Source organism: Rutidosis leptorrhynchoides, chromosome 2, assembly GCF_046630445.1.
Source record: "Rutidosis leptorrhynchoides isolate AG116_Rl617_1_P2 chromosome 2, CSIRO_AGI_Rlap_v1, whole genome shotgun sequence".
NCBI lineage: Eukaryota > Viridiplantae > Streptophyta > Magnoliopsida > Asterales > Asteraceae > Rutidosis > Rutidosis leptorrhynchoides.
Window position 1 is genome coordinate 3,494,614 of NC_092334.1, and position 16,991 is coordinate 3,511,604.

General features: G+C 34.3%; 1 protein-coding gene and 1 non-coding gene across 3 annotated transcripts; both read right to left on the bottom strand.

The window, feature by feature from the left end:
* Positions 1-7,954: 7,954 nt before the first annotated feature.
* Positions 7,955-13,330, bottom strand: LOC139890485 (probable LRR receptor-like serine/threonine-protein kinase At4g29180). Of its 2 annotated transcripts, none has more exons than XM_071873363.1 (12): positions 13,235-13,330; positions 11,813-12,847; positions 11,470-11,608; positions 11,299-11,370; positions 11,112-11,183; positions 10,583-10,663; positions 10,356-10,504; positions 9,816-10,033; positions 9,493-9,619; positions 9,211-9,273; positions 8,924-9,113; positions 7,955-8,659 (listed from the first exon to the last, which is right to left on the bottom strand). In XM_071873363.1, exons 1-12 carry the CDS (start codon positions 13,302-13,304, stop codon positions 8,230-8,232), a joined length of 2,646 nt encoding a protein of 881 aa, XP_071729464.1. In that variant the 5' UTR covers positions 13,305-13,330; the 3' UTR covers positions 7,955-8,229. The 2 variants fall into 2 exon arrangements, with proteins under 2 accessions (XP_071729464.1, XP_071729463.1); XM_071873362.1 differs by having other exon boundaries at positions 7,960-8,668.
* Positions 13,331-14,722: 1,392 nt separating this feature from the next.
* Positions 14,723-14,795, bottom strand: TRNAE-UUC (transfer RNA glutamic acid (anticodon UUC)). The gene has a single exon. It is a non-coding gene; the product is annotated as a tRNA-Glu (tRNA).
* Positions 14,796-16,991: the final 2,196 nt, after the last annotated feature.

The following is a 16,991-nucleotide window of genomic DNA, read 5'->3' on the forward strand; positions in this document are numbered from 1 at the left end:
CTCATTTTAGTGGGTACTGATTCATTATACACTTCTAGGCAATGAGGCCCATAATAGATAACCAACCAAGCTTAATTATAATCATACACATTGCGTAGATTGTATTACCCCAACCAAACATGCCCATTGAAAAAGTATTATGCGATTGTAAAATTAATCCAGATTATCAATTTAAAAAGAAAGTATACTTGCATAGATTCAACATCAGAAACGAAAAAACCTCAAACCTTTTTATTAATACCAACAGAACTTTGATTAACAATAAACTAGAAGCATCAAATTGCTTCTTAACCACAATAGGCTAAATGATTCACGAACTCAATGAATCTTCTAATACCGAAATCATAAACCTGAAACCCTATTAGATGAAAAATGAATCGTAGAGAGAGACACTTTTATACGGAGTAACGAATTTCACTAACTAATATATATATATATATATATATATATATATATATATATATATATATATATATATATATATATATATATATATATATATATATATATATATTAGACGGATCAATTGAGAACATTTTTAGAATGAGAACTCTGAGAACTAAAGTAGTCGAGCAAAAATTATGACGCGGCCGAAAAAAATTGTTCTAGTCGAACAATTTTAATTTTTTGTCTTTTAGATACATTGTTTCTTGGTTCTACATTTTATGTAGAACATGATGTAGAACACATGTAAAACATGTTGTTCTACACTTGTTTTACATCAATTTTCATCAAATTAAGTTAGGGTTTAGATTTTAGGGTTTAGGGTTTAGATTTTAGGGTTTATGGGTTTAGATTTAGGGTTTAGAATGAGTTTTTTACACGAACGGTTTAGAGTTTAGGGTTTAGGGTTTACGGAGTAACCCGAAAACCCTAAACCCTAAACCCTAAACTCTAAATCGGGCTAAATCAAAAAAAAAAAAGTTGATTTTGATGCAGAACGTGTGAAATTCGAACAAAAATGGTGAAAATCGAACAAAAAATGTATGATTCGAACAAAAATGCTTCAATTGGAACTAATTTTCGCTCTACAATTTTGTAGAACCGAACAAAATAATTGTAGAACCGAACAAAAACGGGAAATTCGAACAAATTTTGTGAAATTCGAACAATTTTAGGTTCTACATTTTTGTAGAACATGGAGGAATTAGAACAAAAATTAGGAAATTAGAACAAAAATATGTAGAACATGATATGTAGAACAGAAATGTAGAACGAAAATTGATTTTGTGCTTTTGATTTTTTGTTCGACTTCATTCAAAATTGTTCGGCCGCGTTCACAGTAGAATAGTTCTCAGTGGATCCCTCCCATATATATATATATATATATATATATATATATATATATATATATATATATATATATATATATATATATATATATATATATATATTGTTATAATTCAGTAGGCTTATAACTACCTTTAGTGGTTTGATTCTTGATGTTATAATTCAGTAGGCTTATAACTACCTTTAGTGATTTGATTCTTGATTTAGAATACTAATAATGAAGTGTAAGAACAAAGATGATAATGGAGAGAAAGAAAGAAACACTTTGTAAGTGTGAGAAATGGTGCAAGTTTAATGCTTGCATTCATGAGTATTTATAGCTTAAAATCTCAATATAAAAATACATACTTTGTGTACCAAAATTGACTATATGTATACACCAAAATTGACTATCCATATCTATATTATTATTATTATTATAACACTCCCCCTTGGATAGCAATTTTATTTTGTTGAAGATCAACTATAAATTACTGCCTCGTTAAAAACCTTGCTAAAGAAAACCCAGTGGGAAAAAACTTTAGCTAAGGGAAAAAGAGTGCAGCATGGAGTTGACTCCCCCTCAAGTAGACATCGCTTCAGCTGTTACATCTTTTGAACATGTCTCATGCCAATGTTATGAACGTGTGTTCTGAAAATAGCAGTTGGAAGTGCTTTCGTGAAAAGATCAGCAGAGTTTTTGCTAGATTGCACATATCTCATTTCAATCTGGTTGTCCTTAATGAGATTTTGAGTGTATGAGAAGAATCTAGGTGGTATGTGTTTTGTTCGGTCACTTTTGATATACCCTTCTTTCATCTGTGCTATGCAAGCTGCATTATCTTCATAGATAGTTGTTGGACTTTTATCGCGTTCTAGTCCACAAGAATCAGTAATGAGTTGTGTCATTGATCTCAACCAAAAACATTCTCGAGTAGCTTCATGTAATGCAATCACTTCGGCATGATTTGACGATGTAGCAACAAGTGTTTGTTTTTGAGAACGCCATGATATTGCAGTACCTCCATTTAGGAATACATATCCAGTTTGAGATTTAGCTTTATGTGGATCAGATAAATAACCTGCATCTGCATAACCAACCAAATCTTGTTTTGATTCGTTAGAATAAAATAATCCTAAATCAGTAGTTCCTCGAAGGTATCGAAATATGTGTTTGATCCCATTCCAGTGTCTTTTGGTAGGAGCAGAGCTGAACCTTGCCAACAAATTAACTGCAAAAGAAATGTCAGGTCTTGTACAATTTGTAAGATACATAAGAGCTCCAATTGCACTAAGATATGGTACTTCTGGTCCAAGAATGTCTTCTTGATCTTCACATGGACGAAATGGATCAGCTTCAACATTGAGTGATCTAACAACCATAGGAGTACTTAATGGTTTTGCCTTGTCCATATTGAAACGTTTCAAAATCTTTTCAGTATATGTTGTTTGATGTACAAGTAAACCATTAGGCATATGCTCAATTTGTAAACCAAGGCAATACTTGGTTTTTCCGAGATCTTTCATTTCAAATTCTTTCTTTAGAAGTTGAATGGCTTCATGGATCTCTTTATTTGTACCTATGATGTTAAGATCATCAACATAAACAGCTATGATCACATATCCGGATGTTGTTTTCTTAATGAAAACACAAGGGCAAGTAAGATTATTTGTATACCCTTTGCTTATCAAGTAATCACTTAATCGGTTATACCACATACGTCCCGATTGTTTTAACCCATATAAAGATCTTTGTAATTTAATCGAATACATTTCTTTGGGTTTTGCATTTGATGCTTCTGGTACCTTAAATCCTTCAGGTAACTTCATATATATATCACTATCAAGTGATCCATATAGATAAGCAGTCACAACATCCATGAGATGCATTTCTAAATTTTTAGAAACTGCCAGACTGATTAAGTACCTAAAAGTAATTGCATCCATAACAGGAGAATAAGTTTCTTCATAATCAATTCCCGGTCTTTGAGAAAAACCTTGAGCTACAAGTCTAGCTTTATACCTTGTAACTTCATTTTTCTCATTTCTTTTTCGGATAAAAATCCATCTGTATCCTACAGGTTTCACATCTTTAGGAGTGAGAATGATGGATCCGAAAACTTTTCTTTTATTGAGTGATTCTAATTCAGCTCGTATTGCTTCTTTCCATTGAGCCCAATCATGTCTATTTTGACATTCAACCATAGATGTTGGTTCTGGATCATCATCATTATTCATGATGTCATATGCAACATTAAATGAAAATTTCTCATCAAGATTTTTCATTTCATTTCGGTTCCATAATATTTTTGAATATGCATAATTGATTGCAATTTCTGTATTGACATCATCAATCTCCTCTGCAGTAGGAGTACTGATTTGTGGTTCTTCTTGAACACTTTCTTTTACTTCATTATCAGCTGATTTTCTTTTTCGAGGATTTTTATCCTTTGAACCGATTGGTCTTCCACGTTTCTGACGTGGCAAAGATTCATGAGTGACGTTATTGCCAGCTTTTGGAATTTCAATTCGAGCTGGAGTATTTACTGCTGGTATATATGATTTTGTCACCGTTTTTGTATCTGTAAATGCATCAGGCAATTGATTTGCAAGTTCTTGTATATGCATTATCTTTTGAACTTCTGTCTCGCATTCTTTTGTGCGAGGATCAAGATACTTTAATTGAGGTTCACACCATGAAACATCATTTTCTTTATTTTTCATTTCTCCCCCTAATCTAGGGAACAATGTTTCATTAAAATGACAATCAGCAAAACGTGCTGTAAAAACGTCACCTGTCATAGGTTCAATATACCTTAATATTGAAGATGTTTCATATCCAACATATATTCCCAACCTCCTTTGAGGACCCATTTTTGTACGTTGTGGTGTCGCAATTGGAACATACACTGCACAACCAAATGTTCTAAGATGGGAAATATTTGGCTCTTGACCAAAAGCAAGTTGTAGGGGGGAATATTTATGACTTGCACTTGGTCTGATGCGAATCAATGCAGCAGCATGTAAAATTGCATGACCCCATATAGATACAGGGAGTTTTGTTCTCATTATCAATGGTCTAGCGATTAACTGTAAACGTTTAATCAATGACTCGGCTAAACCATTTTGTGTATGCACATGAGCAACAGAATGTTCAACAACAATTCCTATAGACATGCAATAGTCATTAAATGCTTGAGATGTAAATTCACCAGCATTATCAAGTCTCACCCTTTTAATGGTGTAATCAGGAAAATGAGCTCTCAATTTAATAATTTGGGCAAGAAATTTTGCAAATGCCACATTACGGCTTGATAACAGACAAACATGAGACCATCTGCTAGATGCGTCTATTAGAACCATGAAATATTTAAATGGTCCACATGGTGGATGAATTGGTCCACATATATCACCTTGAATTCTTTCAAGAAACATTGGTGATTCTTTCTCAACCTTAAGTGGTGAGGGTCTAGTTATCAATTTTCCAAGAGAGCAAGATGTACATGGAACCATTGTATCATGATGGATTTTTCTATCCTTTAGTGGATGTCCATGAGTACATTCAATAATCCTTTTCATCATTGTTGATCCTGGATGGCCTAATCTGTTATGCCATAAACTGAATACACCAGGATCAATATATTTTTCGTTAACTACCATATGTATTTCTGGTACATTTATATGTGTATAATGTAATCCAGAACTAAGTCTTGGCAGTTTTTCAACCACATGACTCTTGTCAGTGATACTTAAATATTTCTCATTTTCTGTTGTCACTGACTGATAATCATACCCGTTAAGGTATATGTCGGAGAAACTCAATAAATTTCTGCTTGACTTGGGAGAAAATAAGGCATCATTTATTAAAAATTTTGTACCATTTGGTAGTATGAAATTTGCCTTTCCTATCCCTTTTATCAAGTTAGCAGGTCCTGATATTGTATGTATAGTTCCTTCCGTTGGTTTTAGATCAATAAAATATTTCTCGGATTTAAGTATAGTGTGTGTAGTTCCACTGTCTGCTATACAGAGATCTCCACCACTTGATTGATGTTGTATTCCAGCAAAATTCATATTGAACTTCATATATAAGAAATAAATAGTGAGTACATTAATATTACACAATATTTTAAACGCAAATAGATAGTACTGAAACATTTAGCAAACATAATGACAAAGACAGACGATATTAAATCGTTTATTTTTCAAAAGACACACAACTTAAACATTCAAGAAATCTTCATATAAATCAGATGGTTTCTCAGTGACTGTTGGATCAATATTATCCACAAAATTTACTTCCTTTTCTTTACCTTTCAGCGAATCCTGATACATCTTAACAAGATGTTTAGATGTTCGGCAAGTATTAGCCCAGTGGCCCATTCTACCACATCTGTAGCAAGATTCTTCAGAATTTTTAGAAGAATTTTCTTCAACATCTTGTTTAATGGGCTTGTTTTGTGGTTGATATTTATATTTTCGTAGATTACTATTTCTTTGACCACCACGGCCACGACCACGACCACGTCCACGCCCATTACCATTACCATAAGGATGGTTTCTACCATAGTTATGGCTTTTGGCATGATGATGGTGATGGTTATTATAACCACGACCTTGCCCGCGTCCTTGTCCCTGTTTATAATTATTTGCAGTATTTGCTTCAGGGATTGCAAGTGTACCAGTAGGACGGGATTGCTGATTTTTCATTAATAGCTCATCATTTTGCTCTGCAACTAAGAGATATGAATTAAGTTCAGGATATGTTTTGAACTTTAGCATTCTCAAATTTCTTTGCACTGTGATGTTTGCAGCATTCATTGTGGAGAAAGTTTTCTCCATCATGTCTGCATCACTAATTTCATGTCCACAGAATTTAAGTTGTGAACATGTATTATACAGAGCTGAGCTGTATTCATTTACTTTCTTAAAGTCTTGGAACCTTAATGTTCTCCATTGTTCCATTGCAGCTGGAAGTAAAATTTCTCTTTGATTATTGAATCTGCTTTTGAGACCTTCCCATAAAACATGGGGATCTTCTACAGTCACATAATTATTTTGTAAGCATTCATCAATATGTTGATGAATAAAGCAACATGCCGTAGCTTGTTCTTTTTCAGAACAAGTGTTGTTTTCATTTATGGTTTCAAGAATGCCCATTGATTTAAGATGCATTTTTACTTTTATAACCCATGGCATGTAGTTGTTTCCAGTTGATTCTAAAGGAGTAAATTTAAGCTTTTCCAGATTCGACATTTTCTATTATCAAAAATTAAAACAAACATCATGATAAATTAGAGTCAATTTATATTCATAAGTATATAAACATTAAACATAAATTTAATATAACATAAATGATAAGTAGGTGACAGTGTCGACCATGTGTAAGCAATCATAAATAAATGTTATATAACAAAAATATAAATATTAGTAAACATAAATGAAAATTTGGCGACAGTGTCGACCATATATTTTTTCAGGTGGTATAACCGACCTATATCATTCTGGTGGTATAACCGACCATATATCATTTTGGTGGTATAACCGACCATATATCATTTTGGTGGTATAACCGACCATATATCATTTTGGTGGCAGAGCCAACCATATTTAGTATTAAGATTATCGTGCTGATAACGTGTTATAATTCAGTAGGCTTATAACTACCTTTAGTGGTTTGATTCTTGATGTTATAATTCAGTAGGCTTATAACTACCTTTAGTGATTTGATTCTTGATTTAGAATACTAATAATGAAGTGTAAGAACAAAGATGATAATGGAGAGAAAGAAAGAAACACTTTGTAAGTGTGAGAAATGGTGCAAGTTTAATGCTTGCATTCATGAGTATTTATAGCTTAAAATCTCAATATAAAAATACATACTTTGTGTACCAAAATTGACTATATGTATACACCAAAATTGACTATCCATATCTATATTATTATTATTATTATAACATATATATATATATATATATATATATATATATATATATATATATATATAATGGACACACAAGTATCCCCCATGTTTGGTGCAGTGACACATGTAGTCCCACTGGATTAAGTATTGAGCAAAAGTACATCACACATACGTAATCCCCTAAATCAAACCCGATACCAGGTACCTTATTCAGTTTAGGCAATACATGTGATTCATACTGCCTCAACACCCTTCAACAATCTAAAACAATCCAAGCTCTGCAATTTGCGCGGCTTCACTAGATTGTTTCAACCTCTAGACTCGTGTACACAAATTAACCTACACTAACAAACGAGCCAAGTAACTATGACACCAACAATTATAGATAATTAGTTTGTGAATGTATATTTTAACACAATTTCATACCCTGTTTATAACAATAATTTAATACATGGAGAAAGAATATGACGTATTCTTATGTGGAACTGGGTCAACAAGGTTTTACCCGTCAATGTTGGTAGCAGCAACAGCAGTAGAAGCGCACGGCATATGCAACACATGAAACATTGAACAAGAGTCGCTTGTGGCACAAGTCGTTGGAAATGCACACAGGGTATAAGGAAATGCAAATTATGTAATGTTCAAAGATGATGATGGTGGTAGTTGTCAACCAAATTGAAATTTTTCAATAAGTATTTGAGTGAGATCATACATCCAACTTTTTACCTCCATCAATCAGTTGTTACTTGATATAGATCATGGAAGATATATGATGTGTAATCTACTCCACTGTATGTTTCTAACGATTACAGCGTATACTTAAATGTAACTAAACATGAGATACTTAATTGTATCTATATAATAATGATGTCAACTGATCATGAAAATCATATATAGAGTAATCACTATTGTTCATATAAGAAGTGTAAAATTATTTAAAGAAATTAACAACAATTGTTTTTTTTTTTTTTTCACTTTCTTTTTTCATACCTAACACATAGAACTTGTAAGCTTGGAAGTATGACTCATTTTGTTCACTATCTTCCAGAAGGACCAGTCATTAAGTCAAAATCCATTGAACAAACCTCAGGTGAATCGTCCATTCTTAACCCAACCATCTTCCGGATCCCGTGGTTCACTGGGGTTTTCGGACCGTGAGCCATTTCCATCTCCAAACAGGACTTTAACCCTGTCAAAACCTCACTCATTGTCAACCTATGGGTTGACATGGCTCGTGTGCATGCAACAGATACTTCCATTGCTTTCCACACAGAATCTAAGTTATAGTCACCGTCCATTTGTTCATCAATGACACTTGTAATATCTCCTTGTTTAATATACCACCCCACGTATTTCATAATGTGAATATGATCCATGCTCTTTATGATCGCTGGTTGCCCTGTGATCAGCTCCAAAAGGACAATTCCGAAACTGTATACGTCGCTTTTTTCATTCAGATTGTGAGATCTGCGGTACCTAAATTTATCAGATGGCCGGGATGATGAGTTTATTAACTGATCATGATAACAACTTTTACTTAGTACTGAGCAATAGTGGTGGCAAATTGGGCATTCTGGGTAACAGTTCAAAATGGACATATTATATACTGTGTGGTCTTTTGTCCAGAGTTTCACAAGGTGTTAAAAACTGATTACAGATTTAAAAATAAAAGTAACTGTGTATAGTTTGTTTTAAAAGCAGGTACAAATGAGAATAAATGAAATGACTTACTCTGGATCAAGATAACCAGTTGTTCCAGTAACTTCTGTTAAGATTTGAGTAGTTTTATCATCAGGGAGACCCTTGGAAAGACCAAAATCTGCAATTTTTGCTTCCAGATTTTCACTAAGAAGGATGTTTGCTGATTTCACGTCTCTATGAATTATAGCCGGTCTGCACCCATGGTGTAGATATTCCAACCCTGAAACCAATAAAATAAAAATAAAAATAAAAAAATAGATAAAACCAATAAAATAATAATAAATTGGAGATATTCAACAGTTTAGAATTGACTTCACCTTGTGCAGCATCTATTGCTATCTTGAGTCTCATTTCCCAGCTCAATGGATGAATATGTCTATCTGGAATAAATAAATATATCAAATAAAAAAAAGGATATTATACGAAACTTCAAGGCCAGGCCACTTACTATTATTTATTTATGACTCTCTGATTTCCCTAACGATTCAAATGGATCAGATTCAAAAATTAAGTGATAACTAATAATTTGTATGTTTTAGCCACCTCTATCTATGATTAACTACTATACCAGAATGTAATGCAATGCAATGCAGTAATACCTAAGATGTAAGTTTTGAGATTTCCATTAGCCATGTACTCGTACACAAGAGCCATCTTGTTATTATCATGAGAATAGCCAACAAAAGAGGCCAAATTTCTATGATGAACTCTCATCAAAAGCTCAGCCTGCAATTATCCATTATTTAATAATACTTACATATAAGTTTACATGTTGAATTAATTAGTAGACTCTTAATAATCTGTAGCCAATTTCACACGTTTTCACATTTCAGTGCTCTGTACATGTTTATATATATAAAAAAAAAAAAAAAAGGTAAGAAACTTGGATCCGGGGTTATAAGTGAGTAATTGTGTTGTGTACCTCATTTTGGAATTCTTTGTATCCTTGAGATGATGATGCAGAGAGTAACTTCACTGCAACTTGGGTCCCATTTTTCAAGTGACCAAGGTAAACTGTTCCAAATCCTCCCTTTCCAATCGGTGTTTCAAAATTGTTAGTCATGTTTGCCACCTCAGCATACGTAAATTGCTTGTTATTAGATTCTAATCCTCTTCCTTCTTTATCTGTGCTTTCTTTCTCTGTATATATCCAACGAAAGATTCAATATATTCGTTAATGGCTTTGACCAGCAAAAACCTAGTAACTAGTACTTTTACAGCTTTCTATAATACTTAGCTAATTGCTAGAAATGGAATGCATTTTTTTAATTCTAATTTGATTTATAGTATGGTCATCCCACAGTATTATAGAAATCGTTACTAAATCTATCCAACTTCCAAAAACTTTTGTGTCAGCCATGTCTACTATTGGAGTTCATTACTCTGGTAAATTAGAACAGAATTGAAAGTTGTTCATGTATATTTCTATCTACTCAAGAGAAAGTAACAGAGAAAACAATACGTGTTGGCCGTTTGCGTCTGATTCTCCAGACGATGATCAATATAAGTAACAGGAACATGGTTGATAATATCGATACAACTATCGGAACAAATTTCCTTTTCTTCTTTTTCTGACATGATCCCGAGTCACAAAGATTCTGACTATCCACACTGTAGTAAAATGGGCATTTAGACAAAGAAAAGCTACTTACTACAGTTAGAATGAAAGATATCTTAAAAGGACCGAACCTTAGTGTGAGTAAACCAGATCTTGATCTCGTTAAGAGAGATTGTGGTACATAGCCAGATAGTTGATTTCCCCTTAAGTACCTGAAGCAGCAGTTGAGTAAAAAAATTCACTTATTTATTTCAAGTTTCGTTTTTATATACTGTTTTCCCGTATATACTCTCCGCAAATCAATAAATGGGACCCACGGTCATATGTTTAAATTTGTATCACGCCTAGAGGTGGCAGTTATTACACATTTATTTGGGTTGTGTTTTAGCTCAAATGGCTAAGAAACAAAAAGAAAGTAGCAAAATGGGAACGGGTCAGATACAAAAAAGTAGCTAAATGGGAATGGTCACTTGGTCAGATACCATTCACATTTTGAGCCTATCTAAATATGACCCGTTACCCAAGAGATCCAATATGCCCATCTTGCCACCTCTATTCACACAAAATATAGAGATTCCAGATAAAGCGCTGAATGAAATAAATGACTGGTTCCTTTCACAAATGCTAATTTTTCGACAGTCTTCAAATTGTAAAACTTACAAGAACTTCAAAAATGGAAGCTTTTCCAGAAACTCGGGTATTGGCCCAGTCAAACTGTTATTCGACAGATCCCTGATAACACACCATGCAAATATCACAACATATCACAGTGGACACTTGTTTGGTAATATAACAAAAATCAACAAATCAAATAACATACCTATTGAATTGAAATATGAATACTTACAATGATTCTAATAATGAAAGATTGGCTATGGAAGCAGCTATTTGGCCTGTTAAATCACTTGCGGAAAGATTTCTGATATTCGTTCAAAAAGGCTATTATTATTGCTATAAATAAATAAACTCTCAAAAGAGATGACATTTATTTATAGTATTTAAAAACATAGCAACTTACATCGAAATGATATGTGGGGGATTCGAACCAGTGTAGTTGCATTTTACACCTTCCCATGAGTACTTCTTTGGGCCACAAGGATCTCCCACCCAATTTCTGCTCACTTTATATGTTGTTCTAATGTTGTCCATTGCATAAACTATTAAAAAAGAAATACGTAACAATTTACAAGACTAAAACAGTGTACCCAGAATATAAATAAATCTTTAATTAATACTGTAATAAGCTATAAATGCATTATTAGTTAAAAGATATTTAAAATGATATCTTTCCTCTATAAGTATTTATTTCACTTTTGTACACTTATGTTGCATACATTAGTAATAAGAAAAAAGAAGCATACCATCTGCACTAACTGTCGCTTGTTCACTAAACTCCTGAACCCTGTAAATCTCGATAGCATTAAGAATGGGCGGAACGTTTCCAGTTCCACTTGGTCGAATGGATATCTTGTGTTCGTTACCCACCAACGCTTTGGCATTATAAAAAGCAGATGTGTAGTAAGCACGAGGTCTCACATTTCCAAAAAGCGGAATGTCGTTCCAAGAAACATTAAACTCTCTTGTCTGATTCTTCCCCAACACGACTAAATCAGCAAAGTACATATAGATGTAGAACTGCGCTTTCGGGTCAGAAACTTTCCAGCTAAACTCTAACGAATCAGTTCCATTTTTGGGCACTGAACCCGTCCGCATGACTTCATTCGGTGCTCTATAGCCATTTCCACTTATATCTATATCTATAGATGTGTGTACAGAATCCCATGATGGTGAACTGTAAGCAGACCAAATTCGATCATATACATCATCTGCATATCGACCCGTTCCATTACTATATCCAGTATCCAGTCTCTGAAACAGAACTAACGATCCTGAAATTTTAGGGTCGATATTGTAAACTGATCTATCAAGTGGCCTCAACTCCAACGCCGATATGAACGGAACACCTTGTCCAAAGTTCACAAGACAAACACTAAAAGTATCTTCTAAAGCAACACTTACGATTTCCGTAGTAACAACATCAGAAGCGTTCATAAATTGAATCGATTGCCAAAGATTCATACCAAGATATAGATCAAATTTGGGCAATTTATTCTCACCGTCATAGTTTCCATACATGAATGTAGCCCGAATCAGATTTAAACTTCCTTTTTTACCATTTGGCCTTAAAGTGTAGCAGTTTTTATTCGCTTGAGGAAAGGTTCTAAGATCTGAAAGAGGTTGTGGAAGCATTGGGTTGTTTGGGTATGCATATTCTAAAGAAATGTTCCTGTTCACTCCGGTGCTTATAAATGATTCGTCTGACGTGTAACTGATACCCGTATCAAGATCCACATAATCGAAATTTTCTGGTGATCCACAATCAATGCTTATATATCCTATATATATATAACCAGAAACCAAATTTAAACTCAAGTTAATAACCAAAATGGTACAGTTTATCTGGGCCAGCCAGGTTCATTAAAAAAGTTAAGGCTTTAAAGATAGTTGTTTTGGTGTGTCAAAGCCTAAAAATGGTGCAACAAGACATGTCTCAGCACTAGAAACTTTGGCACACTTTTTACCTAAAAGAACTTTTTGTACCTGATCATTTGCCTAATTTAAGAAAATCGAAAAGAATCTGATCCTTATGTCATGTATAATGAATATGAATATATATATATTTACAGCATGCCATAACTAACTAAGATTCAACTCTATATATGATCAGTTGTTGGAGATAAGAAAACAAATAAAGCGGAAATATAATTTGGATTATCTCTAACCTGTTTGAACCTGAGCATGAACAAACCCTGCAGCAATACAGAAAAGGATCAGATGAAGAAAGAATGCCATTATTCTCTCTAGCTACAGAAATTCTGTATTTACATTTACATTTACATAATAATAAAAAAGTCATGCAAAGTGGCTAATGATCCAAATAACAAAGTCAAAGGAATTACATTAGTTAAAATATCAACCAACCAAAATACTAAAACATGTTAAAAAGGTGGTTTTATATGGTGTGTGTAGATACAGAGGTCTGAAAAGTTACATCAGCCAACCGTGAAAAGGACATGAATGATATTGATTGCAGTAGTTGCTAACATGATCTCTAAATTCAAGGATATTTTAATTTAATTTTTCCTCATTCTACATACCATTACTTGTATTCTTATTCTTATTATATTCACCACTTGTTGCTATAAAGTGCCTTTTGTCGCCCCGAATAAAGTCACTATGAAAGAGCTCATCCTGTCTTAAACAAGAAGATTTTCTGGATGAATAATGAGATAGGCATGTGAATGAGTGATTTGGGGAGAAGGAAGAGGAGAGTGCTCGCCCCGGCCAATAAAGACCGAAATTTGCCCCATACTTTGATATGCTCCTCCCAACCGATCAAGCAGCGACGCTGCTCTTAACTATCAATAGATAGACACTTTTTTTGAGGAAGAAAAAGGAACTTCCCTTCAAGTGACTAATTCTAGCCGGGATCACAACCTTAAATTCTTTATACATTTTCCTTTTTTATTACTACTATTAAACTTACAGACGATGGTCAAACAATAAAAGAAGTTATATATAAAAAATAAAAAAATAAAAAGCTAATTGAAGTAACTTATAAGAATTACTTAAATTCGCCAAAATTAATTTTGGCCTTGGCCAAACAATTATAAAAAATGTAAACCAATTCACTCAATTTACAAGCTTATTCTATCAAACACTCAATCTCAATATTCCTTTTTATTCCCTTATATAATAATAATAATAATAATAATAATAATAATAATAATAATAATAATAATAATTAATCCCTCTACTTTTGAGTAGAGATATGAATAACTTTTTCTTCCCGTGAGTTGAAAATTTTTTCTCTACACCTGGATGTGGGTGGGGGACGATCTCTCTTCTATTCTATGATAGAATCTATATCTCACATTTCATATCTCACGATTGCGAGATTAATTGGTGTTGTTTTGATAATAATAATTTAATAATATATAATATTTGATACTTATAATAGTATAATAATAAAATAATTAATTAATAATATAATTATAATATTAATAATTAATAATAGATTACTAGTACGGAGTAATAAAAAGATTATTCTAACATGGAAAAGTCAACGAAAACAAAGTGAAAAGCCGACGATATCCCAACCAAAAAAGTGAACATATATATAAAATGATTATAAACAGCATTATCTTTATTAATTTAAAAAAAATAAAGGAAAATAAAGGCAAATAATCATGTTCATGAAAGTAAAAAATTTCCATTGCCGGGAATTGAACCCCGGGTCTCTTGGGTGAAAGCCAAATATCCTAACCGCTGGATGACAATGGAATCAATGTCTACATTATTAAATAATTTAATTAAATTAAAGATTATATATATATATATATATATATATATATATATATATATATATATATATATATATATATATATATATATATATATATATAGTGAAAGGATCCCTAGAGAACTAGAGTATGTAGAGAACCCATAGAACTCATAGATTGAACTTCAATCTATGTGGAGATTGATGTCACAACCCAACAACTTTGTGGCCCAACCCACTAAAATTATAACCCAAATCATGGAAGGCCCAATAAGCATATGGAAGATATCTAGAATTCTCTCCTTGATTCTTCCATGGAATGGTATGGAAACTCCATAGATATTTCTAGGTCATGAAGTTTCTAGTACTTAGATCATAGCCATTGATTTAGTTTAATCATAGCCATCCATTTTGATGTAAGAGTAGTATAAATAGGGGTGGCCTCATTTGGCACACCACACCTCAAAACTCAAGTATTCTCTCTTGTAAAGCTTACATAATCAATATAAGCATTTTCTTTAAGTTCCCACTTGTTCTCTATTTTGTTCTCTTTTAATCACTTGAATCATTAGAAGGTCCGAGCTAGGCTGACTTAGTAGAGACTAAGTGCCGCACGGTGAGCTTATCGAGATAAGTCCGTGACATTTGGTATCAAGAGCAAGGTCGATTCAAGGAGATGGCAACCGAGACCGAGAAGAATGTGAGCGCAATAAGTGGTGTGATGGGTGATGAGACTCGTGGTCGGGTAGAGACTCGCCAAGGAGCCAAGAAGAACCGAGGTACGTCCAAAGATTTTGTCGCAAACTTGGACAAGAGGTCATGGTTGTAGAGACATCCATGGACGACGTGAAAGCAAAGGTCGAAGACGTCCACCAACGTTTGGATGGTTTGGACGGGGACTTCGACGAATTGAAAGATGATTGCAAGAGTGCAATCAACGTGCTAGACATTGACATGCGACGTGAGATCCATGACTTAAGGGGTATGCTCGTGGGTGAGATTACGAAGTTGCGAGGCGAAATGGAGGGGGAGGTCTCCACTATTCACCAACGCCTCGTGGATTTACAAACCAACATGAACTCTTGTTTGAGATTCATGGCTAGTGGGGGTGGCAACACTTGATGCAATGCTCTGAAGGTGGACATTCCCAAGCCGTCACCGTTCGTGGGGAAGCGGGAAGCTCGAGTGGTTGATGATTTTATATGGGAGATGGAACAATACTTGGAGGGAGTCAACATAGTGGATGATGCAATGAAGATCAAGACGGCAACCCGTTACCTGAAGGATACCGCAGCGTTATGGTGGCGTCGTCGATATGGAGATATCGAGAAAGGTACGGTTACTATTGATACTTGGGATGATTTCCTTACTGAACTTAAGAATCAATTCTACCCCAAGAATGCTCAAAAGGATGTGATGAGTCGTCTACGTAAATTACATCATTCCGGGACGATTCAGGAGTATATTAAAGAATTCACGAACCTTAGCCTGGAGGTCCCAGATATTCTCGATGATATTCTTCTCTTCTATTTTCTCGATGGTTTGCAACCTTGGGCTAAAACAGAGTTGGAGAGACGAGGAGTCCAAGACCTTGCCACCGCAATTGCTCAAGCGGAGGCACTGGTCGACCATGCTAATAGGAAAGATTCGTTCAAGTCAAAAGATAAGAAGGTGAGCCATGAGAAAGGTGGGGGAGATAAGCCCGCCCAATCAAGGAATGATAATACACGTAAGCCACCAACCGGGAATAACAAGAGCATAAAAACTTCTTGCAAGAATGATGGATGTTTCATATGTGATGGACCGCATAGAGCCCGAGATTGTTCGAAGAAAGCTAGCCTTCATGCTATGGAAGCTCAAAAGGCGGTTTGTCAGGATGAGGATGTGTGCATGGGATCGATGCAAATACTCAACGCTATCAAGGCCAAGGTGGAGGTACCCAAAGTAATGGCTAAAGGACTCCAATTCGTGGAAGTTTATGTTCGAGGAAACCGGGTACGAGCTTTGGTAGATACGGGAGCTACTCATAGCTTTGTCTCCACTGAGGAAGCTAAGAGATTGGGGATTAAAGAGATAAAGGAGGGCGGAATGATGAAGACGGTGAACGCGAATGCTAAACCGATTAGTGGAGTGGCTAAAGATGTGCAAGTGAAGATTGGAGAATGGGAAGGAACGATTGATCTATCGGTCGTGCCTAT